Source organism: Octodon degus, unplaced genomic scaffold, assembly GCF_000260255.1.
Source record: "Octodon degus isolate 3935 unplaced genomic scaffold, OctDeg1.0 scaffold00030, whole genome shotgun sequence".
Classification (NCBI taxonomy): domain Eukaryota; kingdom Metazoa; phylum Chordata; class Mammalia; order Rodentia; family Octodontidae; genus Octodon; species Octodon degus.
The window spans coordinates 3,551,775-3,566,612 of NW_004524606.1; the positions used below are offsets into that span (position 1 = coordinate 3,551,775).

Consider the following 14,838-nt stretch of genomic DNA (forward strand, 5'->3'; position numbering starts at 1 on the left):
TAAAATAAAATAAAATAATTTAAATATACCTACAGAATGGGGAGATAACTCAGCAGTCTAAGTACCAGGTTCTATCCCCAGCACCACATGTCATGCCAGTCCCACCCCACGTGCGCAGAGCCAGCCACCAAAACCAGGCATAGTTGGCACAAACCTGCAATCCCAGTGCTGGGGAGGCTGAAACTGGAGGATTGCTAGGAGTCCCGCCTGTGTCGTGAGATCCTGTACCAAATGCATAAAATTAAAAATAGAAGAATTTAAATATGCCTGAAAGCCTAAGTGAATTATGAGATCTGTGTGATGTAGCCACATTAGTTGTCAAAACTGTGACATTACAGTATAAGGGAAATGGTAAAAACGATCTTTTCAGTATGCTCAGATGTTCATTAATGGAAGCACATTTGTAAGTTAATGAAGGAGTTGTGAGTTAGATTTATGTTTACACGTTTAAAATTATAAATAATCATAGTGCCACTTATAAAAAAAAAAGAAAAATGAAGAAGGAAGAGTGTTATTGTGTGAACAAAAATTTCTGAGAAGCTCTCAAAAGGACTCCATAGTGTGGTTGTTTCAGCAACTAAAAACTGTAGTATAGCAGCACTGGTGGGTAAAGAGTTCAAGAGTTCAAGAGACCCATGGAAGAAGACTTCCAGAGTGCTTCAGAGAATGGCGAGAATGATGGGATCATTGTGCTCAAAATGAGGGCAAGTCTGTTCCATGTTTTGTCTAAGGCATTTGATATTCAGACAGATATTGATATTAATTTCAACTGCCTATGTTATAGGGTAATAATATCATTAAGCTTCTCTTCTGGAGGGTTAACAACTTAAGTGTGCAGAACAAAAATTAGAGAAAAAGAAGGGCTGCAAGGACAGCTAACATTTTGGCCCTAGCCTTTCAAGGTCAGTGAGGACACAGGACATAAGAGAACCTGTATTATAACATCCTGTAACTCAGTTGTGTCCCAAATTTACTGATCAATGAGATTATAGGGCCACAGAGAAAAGTGACCAACAATGTAGAATGTGCCTAAGGAGAGTCACCTAGAGAGAAAACATTTTCTCAGGTTTTCTCAGAAAGCAAATTGGTCAAGCAATGGCTGTGACTCATCCACATGGCTGACACTGACAAAAGATCTGCAAACTGCTGTACAGTGTTTCAGGGTAAATCCTGAGGGGATTTGACTGAACTTGTCAGATACAAAAGTTACATTTTTTGTTGTATAGGTCTTGCTTTATCTTGCCTTAATCATCCAGCAGAAAAGTATAAAAATGAGGTATAAAAAGTAAAGCCATATTAATATGCTGAGCTGTAAAAGACTCAAGTCAGCAACTTCTGACACTGCTAGTCTTGTGTATAACCCACTACTATTATGGTCTACTTGACTACATTGGATTATTTTGCTGAATTCATGCACCTACAATATATGAATGGCAGTGGAATACACATCTCTGACAAAAGGACACAAAAAGGGGGATTTTTTGTTTCTGCTGCTCTAGTAACAATGCTCTAGTTTCTGCTTTGATGAGTTTGACTATTTTAGGTACTTCACATAAGTGGACTTATGCAGTATTTGTCCATTTGTGACTGACTTTTTGGGCTTAGTATCATGTTCTCAAGGATCATCCATGTTGTGGCATAGGAAAGGATTTACTATTTTTACAGATAAACAATGTTCATCATGTATATATAACACTTTTTGAGAAGCCTCTGTACTGTTCCCCATAACAGCTGCAAAATCCCCATTTTGCATTTCTACCAGCAGCACACAAGGTTGCACCTTCCCTACATTCTCATCAACACCTGCCTGCCTTCTCTTCCTCCCTCCTTTCTTCTTTCCTTTTTTCCTCCTTTACCTTTAAATAATGGGCTTTTTTTAGCAAGGTTGATATGATATCTTACTGTTCTTTTAATTTAGATTTCCCAAATGATCAGTGATGAGTGATGTTGCACACCTTCTCTGTTGGTGATTTGTGTGTGTTCTGTGTGTGTGTGTGTGTGTGTGTGTGTGTGTGTGTATGTCTTGTTTAGAAAAATATATATTCAAAGTTTTGTTCATTTTTAAGGTGCATTAAACTTGTTTTGTTCTTCTGTTTTGATAGTGAATTTTAAGAATTTTCTATTTATTATGTCTTCCCAGATATGTTTTACAAACATTTTCTCCCAGTCCATAGGTTGCCCTTCATTTTAATCTAGTCTCACTTGAATTTCTTCTTCTTTCCCTTGTTCTTATACTTCATTTTTGTTCTTGTACTGATGCTAGGGATTGAACCTAGGCCTTGAACATGCTAAGCAAGTGCCCTATCAATGAGCTATGCCCCAAGCTACTATTTTTGCTTTGTTGTCTATCTTTTTTTTTAAATGTATTTAGTACAGGGTCTACAGGGTCTCACTATACAGATTGGACTCATAGTGATCCTCCTGTATTCAGCCTCCCAAGTGCTAAGACTATAGGTGTGCACCACCACGCCCAGTCTCAGTCACAGTCTCATCATGCCCCAGGGGTGAAGCTGGCATGGCATGACAAGGACTGAACCCCAGTCCCTGCATCTATCTAAGTAGGCACTTTAGTCCACTAAACTATCTGGCCCGCCCTTGTCTGTGCTTTTCGAAGTCATGTTCAAACTATCAATTCCTTCAATGAAAGAGGAAACTTTATAGCTTCTTCTCTTACTTTGAATTTTTCATCTATCTTGAGTTATCTGTTTTATTAATACTACACAATAAAGGTCCAATTTCATTATTTGGCATGTGGATATCTAGTTTGTCCTATAGCATTTGTAGAAGGGGCTATCATTTCCCAGTTATGTCTTCTTGGCATCCTTCTGTGCATTTATTAGTTATGTATCTATTTTTATTCATTGGTCTATGTGTCTGTCATAACTGCACTTTTTGATTATTGTAGTTGTGCAATAAATTTTGAAATCAGAAAACAAGAGTTCTCAAACTGTTCTTTTTCAACATTACTTTACCTCCTCCCACCCTTCAGAATGCATACAATTTTTAAAGTAACATTTATAACTTCTGGAAAAAGTACTATTGAAGTTTTAATTGAAATGGCATCAAAATTGTAGAGCTGTTTGGGTACTACTGTCATTGCTATGGTTGGGATGTGTCCACCAACAACTCATGTGCTCCAAGGTTGGTCCTCCGCATGCTGACATTGATAGGTGGTGGGATGGTTAAGAAACGGGGCCTAATAGGTATTTAGATCACTGGGTACAGCACCTTTAGAAAGATTAATGTAATTCTGGTGGAATCCTGATTAGTTTCTTCAGGAGTTGATTACTATATAAGAAGCAAGGTTGACTCCTCCCCAGTCTATGGCTTTTTGTCTCACCATGTGAGCTCTTCCAATGGGCTCCCATCTTTGTGATGCTGCCTGCTATGGGACTCTCACTAGACCTGAGCAGAATCTGTTGCCTTGCTCTTATCTCCAGAGCTCTGAGCTCCATGTCTTACTTTCTTTGTTGCTCAGAAAATACCCAACACCCACCATGTAAGAAAGTTGTTTATTTGGGCTCACAGATTACACAGATTTTAGCCTATAGTTGACTGGCACCATGAGGGGGGTGACATGGTATCTTGGACATGGCAGAGGAGAAACAATTTACAATGTGGTAGCAGGAGGCAGAACAGAGATCAGGAGAGAAGGAGATACACCTTCCCAGCCATGCTCCCATAGACGCATCTCCTCTTCCCAGGCTTTACCTCCTGGCATCACATACAGCTACAAACTCATCAGGGGATTCCACCAGTGAGTATCATGCTCCCATGATGCAGTCACCTCCAGAAGCTTCTCCTACGAGTGCATGAGGCTTTGGGGGACATCTAGATATAAACTATAACACTCAGTAAACTTGTTTTCTTTAAACATTACTCAGCTTTACATATTTTGTTGTAACAACAGAAAACAGACTGATATAGTCTTCCTAACAATATTAGGTTGTATAGTCCATAAACACAGATACCTTTTCATTTATTTAGGCCTTCTATAGTTTTTTAATCAGTGTTTTTGACATTTTCAGCTCTGTCATCACTTTGCTTAAATTTATTCCCACTTTAATGCTATTATAGGTGAAATAGTTTTATTAATTTCCTTTTAGAAACTGAGACATTTTCTGTTAGTGGTGGGATCAAACTTAGGGTCCAGCATATGTCAAGCAAGTACCATGCCACTGAACACATCCCAGCCCCAAATTTCCTCTTTGGATTTTTCCTTGCTGATGTATGGAGTTGGAACTGATCTGTGCATGTTGTTTTGTATCCTGCAACTTTATTGAATTCTTTTATTAGATCAACATGTCATCTGTACAAGATGGGACTTTACTTTTTCCTTTACAATTTAGGTGCCTGTAATTTCTCTTTGTTGCCTAATCAGCCTGGATATTATTTCCAATACCATGTTGAATAAAAGGAATGAAAGCAGGCATCCTTGTCTGGCTGCTGATCTCAGGGAAAAGCTTTCAGTCTTTAACCATTGAGTATAATAAATGTGAGTTTTTCTATATGGCATTTATTGTTAAGGATATTCTATTCTTAGTTCATTAGTTTTTATCATGAACAATTATTGGATTTTTGTCAAGCTTTTTTCTGCATCAATTGAAAGGATCTTGTTCTACTAATGTGCTATATTACAGTGACTTTTTGATAAGTACACCATCCTTGCATTGTGGAATTAACCCTACTTGGCATATCCTTTAATATGCTGCTGATACTAGTTTACTAGTATTTTGTTAAAGACATATATATATATATATATATATATATATATATATATTCAGGTTAATGCTAGCCTCAGCTGAGTTGAGAAGTATTCTCTTCTCTTTACATTTTTTGAAAAGTGTGAGAAATATTAGTGCTAATTTTTCCTTAAAAGTTTGCTAGGATGTGCCTAAGAAACCATTCAGCCTTGGGCTTTTCTTTCTTGAAAGAATTTTAATTTAGTTTTCTTACTAGTTATGCATGTATTCATATCTTCTTCATGAGTCAGTTTTGGTGGATAGTGTTTCTAGAAATTCATCCATTTTGTCCAGGTTGTAAAATCCCATGTCATTTGTTGTAATATTCTCATAAATTATTCTTATTTTTTGTAAAATTTTTATAATGCCTTGCTTTGTTTCTGATTCTAGTAATACAAGCTTTTTTGCTTTTTCCCCACTTCAGAGAGTCCAAGTAAAGATTTGCCAATTTTGTTGATATTTCCAAGGAATCATTTACCAGTTTTGTTTAATAGCCTCTCTTTATTTTTCTAGTTTTTTCCATATATTTCTATTCTAATGTTTATTACTTTTGTCTTTTGCTAGCTTTGAGTTTATATTAGTCTTTTTAATTTCCAGGTCCTTAAGGTGAACACTTAAGTTATTGATTTGAACTCTATTCTTTTTTAATGTATATATTTATATGGTACTTGACATTTCTCTTTAGTACTACATTTTTTTTTTTTTTTTTGAGTATTTAGTACAAGGTCTACAGGGTCTCACTACATAGATTGACTTGCAGTGATTCTCCTGTTTTTAGCCTCCCAAGAGCTGGGATTACAGGTGCGCACCACCACGCCCAGTCTCAATCACTCTCTGAGAGTGGCCCAGGGCGGGACCAGCACAGCATGCCGGGAATCGAATCCCTGGCCCCTGCATCTGCCTAAACAGGTGCTTTAATCCGCTGAGCTATCTGGCTGGCCCAGCACTACTTTTGCTGCATCTCATTAATTCTATAATGTTGTGTTTTTGTTTTCCTCCAGTTGAGGGAATTGTTCTAATATTCTTTGTCATTTTTTTGGCCTGTCAGTGAAGAATGAGCAATTAAGCAGGCTATGGTGGCACATGCCCATAATCTCAGCTACCGGGGAGGCGAGACAAGGAAGACTGCAAATTTAAGCCTAGCCTGACCTATTTTTGAGGCTGTGTTTCAGAATTTTTAAAAACTGGCTGGGGTTGCTTCTTAGTGTTAGCCACTCTCCTGACATGTGCAAGACCTTCCCCAGTGCTAGGGAAATAGGAAAGACTGAGCTATTTAATGCTCGTATATTTGTGAATTTTCTAGTTTTTCTTGTATTATTGTCTTCCAGTGGTCACTGTGATCGGAATGGGAGAATGTTCTGTGTGCATGTGAGAAGAATGTGTATTCTGGTCCTGAGTGGAGAGCTTTCCAGATGGTTTGCAGTGCTGTTCACGTGTCCTAGCTCCTTATTTATCTTCAGCCTGGCTGTCCCACCCATTAAAGTTGAGCATTTATCTCAATTTTCATTAGAACTTTCTTCACTGTAGAAATGTCTATTTCTCCCTCCAGTCTTGTCAATCTTTGCCTCATATCTTCTGAGGCTGTGCCAGGTGTTATGTTTAGAATTGTTGTATCCTCTTTCCCCAGCAAATGTTTTAACAACTTAGCCTTCTTTGTCTCTTATAACCTTGGTAATTTGAAACTCTGTTTTGTCTGATAATAATATAACCGCCACAACTGTCTCTTGGTTGTTATGTGCATGAAATTTCTTCCTCATCTTTTTACTTCCAATTTCTTTTGTGTCCTTGTACCTAAGGTTTCTGGTAGCATGTGTCTTGGTGCCACGTTTTTAGCCACTCATCTCCAGCTTATACCCTTTAACAGTACAACTTAACTCTTTTCCATTTGATTGCTGATAAAGAACTTCTTCCATTTGTCTGTTTTCAATACATATTATATGTTTTCTATGTATTGCCTTTTATAGTTAGTGAATTTTTGGTAGTATGCCACCTTAATTTTCTTTTTTAAAATGTATTTAGTACAGGGTCTCACTACACAGACCAGACTTGTATCAGTCGCCCTCTCAGCATGCCCTGGGGATGGGGCCGGCATAGCACACCAGGGATCAAACCCCAGCCGCTTTGCTCTGCCTAAGCAGGAGCTTTAGTCCACTGAGCAATCTGGCCAGCCCCACTTTAATTTTCCTTTTCTCTTTCACTGTATATTTTTAGTTATTTCTTAGTTGTTACCTTGGATGTTATGACTAACGTCTTAAACTTATAGCAGCTAGTTTGGGTAGTACCATTGTGATTTCAGCAGTACTCCAATATTCTAGTGCTATAGTTCTTCTGTCTTCAACTGGCTATCTAAGATCCTTCTGTTTCAGCCTGAAAGTCTCCCATTAGTATTTTTAGAGCATGAATATTAGTAACAAACTCCCTCAACATTTGCTTATCTGTTTTTAATTTTCCCTCATTCATCAAACATATTTTTGCTTGCATTTTTTTTTTTACAGGGGCAAGTAACTAGGGAATGAACCTAGGACCTTTGCACTAAGCCACATCCTTAGCCCTTTTCATTTTTTGAGACAGGGTCTCACTAAGTCACTAAGTTGCCCAGACCGGATCTGAACTTGCAGTCCTCCGGCCTCAATCTGAAAAACAGTTTTGATGGATGTATAATTCTTTTGGACAATTTTAAATACATCATCTTCCTCTCTTCTGGCCTCTGTGGTATTTTAATGAAAGTAAACTCTTAATCTTATTGTGCATCCCTTGTATGTCATGTAACTTCTGTCTTACTGCTTTCCAAATTATTTATCTCTGAGTTTTAGTGAGTTCACTATAAAATATCTCAGTTACCCTTTTGAGTTTATCCTGCCTCAGCTCACTGAGCTTCTTGGATGTGCATATGCATGTGTTTACACAAGTTGGGCAAATTTGGGCCTTTATTTCTTCAGAGGTTTTTTCTTTCTAATGTTCTTTTCTGGGACTGCTAAAATGAATATCTTGGTGTATTCTCTAGAGCTCTGTTCACTTTCCTGCATTCTTTTATCTTCCTGCTTTTCACACTAGGTAACTCCAAGTTTGCTGGTCCTTGCTTCTGACTACTCAGACGTGCTGCTCTGAGTGTCTGTAGTGCTTCAGCATTACAATTTTAAATTGAGAGGAATGTACCCAGCATTTCCACTACTTTCCTGTGGCGATGGGAGGCTTGGGAGGGAGCAGTTGACACCTCCTGAAAGGCTGCAATTCACTGAAACTTACCGACATTTGCCAGGCCTCTTCAGCATGCTTCCCCAGGTTGCTACAAGCATTTCATTATAATCAGCTGAGAGTAGTGACACAACCATGTATTTTAGCATTCTGAAAGACTGAGACAGGATGATCATAAGTTGGAGTTCCATCAGAGCAACACTATGAGACCCTATCACAAAATAAACAATGAAAAAGGCTGGGGGTATAACTCAGTAGTAGGGTGTTCCAATCACTCAATGTTGCAAATAAAACTAATCTCTAGAGTTCTAAAATGTTTGATTCAGGTAGCTTTTATCCATTCAATAGTTGTTTTGGAGGGATATATTTCTAGAACTTCCTACTTTTCTATCTTCCACCTAGATGTATCAATCAGTGCTTACTAGAGAAACAGACTAAATGCAATGTATACAAATACATTAGGATTTACAAGATTGGCTTATACTGGCCAACCAGAGTCAGGTATGGTACTGGGAATCGAACTCAGGATCTTGTGCTTGCCAAGCAGGCACTGTGCCTCTGAGCTATATTCCCAGCCCTGAAAAGTTCTTTATATATTCTGAATATGAGGTCATTTATCAGATATGTGATTTGAAAATGTTTTCTCCCAATCTATGGCTTGTCTTTTCATTTTTAAGTGTCTTGTGATCCTTGTTATTCATTTTCTTAGTTTTTGTTATTAGTAGGTGTTATTAGTAGGTATTTCATTTACTCGTTACAGAACAGTACAGGGAATATTGTTATTATTACAGCTTTATAAATGAAAAAACTAAGACATAGACATTTTAGTTCTTTACCCAGTGCCACAACTTGGTAAGTAATAAGAGTAAGAACTTGAAACCTTCTGAGTGCATAGCCTCGGCTCTTCATGCCAGTTCTAGCTGGATGGTCACATGAGGAATACTGGCATTGAGGCATTGCTCTGGGTAACTGTGTGCGAAACCACTTCCTCTGCCATTGGCCCCACTCAGGGCTCAAGCCTCTGACCGTGCTGCATCTCCTCTCTCTAGATTGGTGGAGGAAGTGAAGGAGCTGTGTGATGGCCTGGAGTTAGAAAATGAAGATGTTTACATGGCAACCACCTTCGGAGACTTCATCCAGCTCTTAGTGAGAAAGCTGAGAGGGGAGGATGAAGACAGCGAGTGTGCCATTGACTATGTGAGTCCTGGGCCCCAGCGGATGGGCATGGCCCCATCTGCCCCCGGACATCTGCATCTGTGGATCCACAGTGACATATGAGACAGGCTGAACATTCTGAAGGCCAGGATCTCCCTGGTGCCCTGGATAGCCCAAGGTGTCAGACCAGTAAACTCATTAGAGGATATTGCTGTGTAGTGCTTAGTCATGCTCAAATTTTGCATCTCAAGGCATGTGATCAAAAGTAAAATGAAACTCTTAGTTCTCCATAAGGAAAACAGTCGATCCTGTACCTTCAAATTGTATTAATGAAAGTGCAATAAGTAATCCCAAATAAGCTTTTAAAAAAAAACTCTTGAAGGCTGGGGAGATAGCTCAGTGGTCTAAGCACCTGCCTGGCAAGTGCAAAGGCCTAGTCCAAAGTACCACATTTCATGTCAGCCCTGGAACCAAGGGCACAACCTGCCAGGCACCAAAACTGGGTGTAGTTGCTCACATTTGTAGTCTCAGCAGTGGGGAGGCTGAGACAGGAGGATCATTACGAGCCTGAGCTGCATAATAAGACCGTCTACCAAATAAATAAATAAATAAATAAATAAATAAATAATTTTTTAAAAAATTTTAAGAGAAAAGAAATGAAACTCTTGAAAAATCTGCCTGGGATATCTTGTTAATCTACCAGCTCCCAATAGAATGAGCTCTGAGGTAGCTTATTTGGTTGGTGGTTTGGAACAGAAGTTGATAAACTTCAGGTGGCCAAAGTGGAACCTAGACTGCCCTAGGAGTAGTAAGCCGGCAAATAACAGATTGGCGGTAGTGGTAGGGATCCTTGAGGACTCCTGTGTTCAAAGTGAAATTGTGGTTTCATCCAGAAAGTAGAGAGGGTGTGGCATTTTGGTGGCTTAAAGGCTGTTACCACTCAGCACTTCCTACACACTGAGAATCCCCCAGTCCCACAGAAGATGTTGTACTCAGCCTGAGGACTCCAGCGCAGGCAGTGTACCCCTTTGTGCTGTTTGTCTCTTCATATCCACCAACTGCCACAGCAGCTGCCCCATAGGACAGCTCTAGGGCCCTGGTTGTACAAGTGTATGTCCCAGCATGCAGACTTGTCCCTGCTCTCATCCGTGAATGACCCAACTGCAACTGTACCTTCCCTTCCAGGTGGAGAAGGCAGTAAAGAAGTTGACGGTCCGAATGCCACACCAGCTCTTCATTGGGGGCATGTTTGTGGATGCTGAGGGCTCCAAAACCTATGATACCATCAACCCAACAGATGGAAGTGTGAGTGCCGGCCCAGAGCCCCTTCCTTACCTGTTTCCCCAGCTTCCTCCTCTCCAGCTTTACAAGGGCAGGAATAGAGTAGGAAGATAAGAAGGGTGAGTTGGGGGAGGCAGGAAGGCTACAGAGGGATTTCAATGTGCTTCAGACACTGAAAATAGGGTTAAAACTCTCACAGAAGAAATGAATCATTGTCTCCTACACACACAACAGTGATTCTAGCGTGCTGATATTCACATACCCACCATCAGGAAATTTGTATGGAATCCTGTGTTTGTCAGACTTTCTTGCCTGTGCTCTCTTAATGTCATGACCCAATACACACACGCTATATCTCATGAGACAAGACTTGCTCGTACAGATGCATACTGATGATCTTCTGTCTTACCCTATCTTGTAGGATCACTCGATCCTTGCAGAAAACAGAGCACACTCAGAATAGATCATTCGGAAGAGGTCTGAAGGAAGAGCAATGTCTGAAGCGACAGGCAGGGAACAGAGACAGATAGGATGGTGTGAGCCCCTTGGGGTTGGAACATCAGTCACATAGCATGATGGGGCCTCCTGGAGGGCCTCTGGGCCTTGGATGGGGAGACAGTGCTGTTTGTGGAGACCAGGAAGGAGTCATCAGCCTCACACCTCCCAACCCCAACCCCTGCTGTCTCCCCTTGCCATATCCAGGGACCTCGCACAGTAGTGTATGGGGGACTTTCAGGGCAGAAATGGGGTGGGGGACACACATGGCCCAACCACTTCCAGTATCCAGTCTATCTCACTTTAGAACTTTCTAGCTGGACTCAGCATGTGGTGAATCGCACTTAGCCGATCCTCAGTTCATAGCCTTAGCCTGGATCTCTTGTTCCTTTTGGGCTCTGAGGGAGTGTAAGGAGTGCTCCGAAGGAGGAACACAAGCAGACTGTTTTCCTTCATGTATAAGCTCTCCCAGCCCCTCTTGGCCAAGTGTCCCCTTTATGCCTGCTCATGTGTTTGGGAGCTGTGTCCCAGTGAGGTCTGAGGAGGAGGCTACTGCAGCTGTCGGTGTCTCTATAAGCCAAGCCCAGGGAGGACTGACATGCTGTGTTCCTACCACAGGTCATCTGCCAGGTGTCCCTGGCCCAGCCCAGTGATGTGGACAAGGCAGTGGCTGCAGCAAAGGATGCCTTTGAGAATGGGCTATGGGGCAAGATCAGTGCACGGGACCGGGGCCGGCTCCTCTACAGGTGAAAACTCAGCACGCACCTGTAGCCATCAATACTTTCAGCTTAGGAAGGCAGGAAGGGGTGTCCTTTCCTACAAAAGTCTTATTTCCTTGGGTCCTGGGAATGTCAAGAAAGGTGGACCCGAGTGGGATCATGCCAGACTGATCAGGATGGAAGAGCATAACCTGAGAGAAAAAGACTTCTTGGAGGAAGGGACTTAAAAAGTGGGATGGACACATGCAGACAGAAGTGGCCTTAGGAGAGAGGTGCCAGGTAGACGTGGGAGGTATAAAGCAAGCTTGTGATTCATGAGGGATATAACCTGGGATTGCCTGGGACACAGCTCATGTGATCAGCCCCAACTAGGCACAGAGCTCACCTGCATTATCTGGGGCCAAATGACTCAGGATTCCTATGAGAGCAGAGATGCGGCTGCTCTTGGCTCTCTCATTGTCTAACCTGGTTCTGGCTGCTGGAATCTCCAGGTCTCACATTTTCATTGTTTTTTTGGGTTTTGTTTGTTTGTTTGTTGTTTAAGCCAAGAAGGAAAGGGCCCTCTTTCCTTTGGTTCCAACTTACAAGTCTTAGCTAAGCAGTTGTGACTGCTCTAGCTGATAATCCCAGGGTGGAAAGGACCCTGGACAAGAGGGGCTGTGCCTCTCAAACCAGGAGGGGAAAGGAGCAGTCATACCGGTCCCAAAGCAGCAGGGTGATGTCCCCAGAAGCAGGGAGGGTGTAGGGGAGAGAAGTCAGGCAGTCAGAGATCACTAGCTCAGTCATCTGCTTTTGTTCTCAGAGTCCTGGAAAGGCTCTGCAGAGTGTGATGCTGCTTCTCATGTGGTCCCACCTTGACTTGTCAGCTGGCAGGAGAGCACCCAGCTTGACCTTGAAGTCAAAATGGCTTTTGTGGATGTTCCAGAAGCTTAAAATGCCAGGGTAGCCCAGCAGCAGCAGGGAACCACAGAGAGGGACCCGTGCGGCCTGCTAGACAGAACTGAGAATGTGGGATTAGGACAGACTAGGACAAGGGGGCAGAGCACGTTCAGCCTGCTGAAGCTTCCAGACCCTTTAGAGAACCCATCAGTTGTGGGGAGGCAGTGGCTAGTGCCACATGATTCCTGAGCTGGAGATCAGGCAGAACTGTGAACTTTTAATGCCCAGGCAGCCCTCTGGGTCACAGTGAGCTTGTTCAATTGCAAGGGCCTTCCCCTAGATGCTGTGCTGCCATCTGGTGGCGTGGGTCATCATAATGCCTACTGGCCACAAGGACAGTGAGTGGAGACTGGGTGGAAAGGTGACTGCAGAGACTTGGAAGGCAACTTCAGAGCAGAAAGACTGTCAGGCTGAATAAGCAGGCCTCCCTAGGAATCTGTTCCGTACCATTGCTGATTATGGAGCTGAGGGTTACCCCATCTCTGGAGATGCCAGCCTCAGGAATATGACTCCAGATGGAAGTGTCAATTTTCTAGCTGTTTATAAAGACAGAAATGCTTTCTCTTAGTTGAAGCTGTCCAAAGACAAGAAAAGTGGCCTTTCGAGTTGGCAATCTCTTTGCTGTCTGTAGCAAGTGCAGCATAATTGGAGGTAAGGTGGAGTCATAAAGTAGTCCGTCCATAGATATTTCAGGAAGGAATAAAGAAAAAAAAAAAAAGGAAAAGGGAGAGGGAAAGAGTGTCTGCGTCATCCAGTAAAGTGAATGTGACTGGTCTGTTGTGCAGACAAGGGAACTGAGGCCAGCACATCTTGGATGTGGCAGACCTGGGAGTGGTATGGTGGGCGGAAGCACTGATTCCGTGAAGGAACTTGAAAGACTGTACTACCCTGAACCTATCTCCTACCCCACCTTGTGCCCTGCTGCAGGTTGGCAGATCTCATGGAGCAGCACCAGGAAGAGCTAGCCACCATTGAGGCCCTGGATGCAGGTGCTGTCTACACACTAGCCCTGAAGACTCACGTGGGCATGTCTATCCAGACCTTCCGCTACTTCGCTGGTTGGTGCGACAAGATCCAGGTGGGGCCTGGGCTCAGCCCACAGTGAAAGTGCTCATGTGGGCAGGCTCAGAGGGGAGCTCCAAGGGCCATGTGCTGGCCTGCACCCTGTGTACCATGGTGGCTAACTTAAAACAGTGCCCACTTATTAGTTCCAAGTTTCTGCAGGTGGAAATTCCAGGAGAGCTCAATAAGAGAGATTCACAAATGTATTAGTCAGCATTATGTTATTATGTGAAATACCTGATATAAGCAGCTTATAAAGAGAAAAGGCATATTTTAGCTCATGGTTTTGTAGGTTTGAGTCCAGAATCAACTGGTCTGGTTGCTTTGGGGCTGTGGTGGGGCAGCACACTGTGGCTGTGTGACATAAGTGTGTGGCAGAGCAAAGCTGATCACCTTGGGAAGCCAGAGAATGAAGAGAGAGCAGCCTCCTTCAAGGGTGCACCCCCTTGACCTAACTTTCTGCTGCCCACCCCCCAGCTCTTAAAGCTTCTACCACTTCCCAATAGCATTGCCTTTGAGACCAAGCCTTTTTAAGTCCAAGTCTAAGCGTTTGGGGAACATTCCAGATCCAAACTCTAGAAGCAAAGGAGTGTGTGGTATGGGAGTAGGCCTTATGAAGATCTGGAGCAGAGCTGGCTTCCAGGTCGAGCTCAGCTGTCTGTTCCTGCAAGATCTTTGCTGGCTGCTAACTACTTTGAGTCTCTCTAACAGTCTTTTGCCACTAACTGGAGAAAGTATTCTGCTTCCTGTAGGCTCTGGTATCTATTCTAGGCCCACATGCCTCATCTCCTATCCTAAGCCCCACAGGGATACACAGCATTGAAGGAGGGGCTCATAGTGCTCCTGGAAGATGAGTTCTGCTGCTCTTCTCCTGTCCGCCAAGGGCTAAAGAGGACAAGATATGACATGATAAGGGGGTGCCTGCTCTCCTTTTTGCTGCTCTGTCACTTCCCACTGTGACCTCCTGTTATAGCTGCAGGAGCAGCCTAGTCTCTGAACCTATCCTCACCTTTTTGTTGTCCAGAAATCAAAGTAAGGGCCCTGTCCCTCTCAGGACCAGCACTCTGCCTTGACTCTGTGCCCAATAGGCTCAAACTGGAACCAGAGCTTTGACCATCTTGCTTGTCCACTTTGTCACTCCTTGGAATGTGTAAGCTGGCATCTTTGGCTTCCTATCTAGCTATATAGTCAAGGAGTTAATACTTATACAGGACTTTGTTTCTTCTGAGCCCCAATAGGGGCCATCCACC

The 14,838-nt window shown here is 42.6% G+C and overlaps 1 protein-coding gene across 1 annotated transcript in view; it reads left to right on the forward strand.

Moving 5' to 3' along the window:
* Aldh1l1 (aldehyde dehydrogenase 1 family member L1) overlaps positions 1 to 14,838 on the forward strand; it is a 95,000-nt gene that overhangs the window by 57,404 nt on the left and 22,758 nt on the right. The window contains exons 10-13 of the mRNA XM_004629477.2: positions 8,987 to 9,134; positions 10,278 to 10,397; positions 11,487 to 11,614; positions 13,454 to 13,604. Coding sequence (XP_004629534.1) covers positions 8,987 to 9,134; positions 10,278 to 10,397; positions 11,487 to 11,614; positions 13,454 to 13,604 — 547 coding nt within the window. The remainder of the gene's footprint in view (positions 1 to 8,986; positions 9,135 to 10,277; positions 10,398 to 11,486; positions 11,615 to 13,453; positions 13,605 to 14,838) is intronic.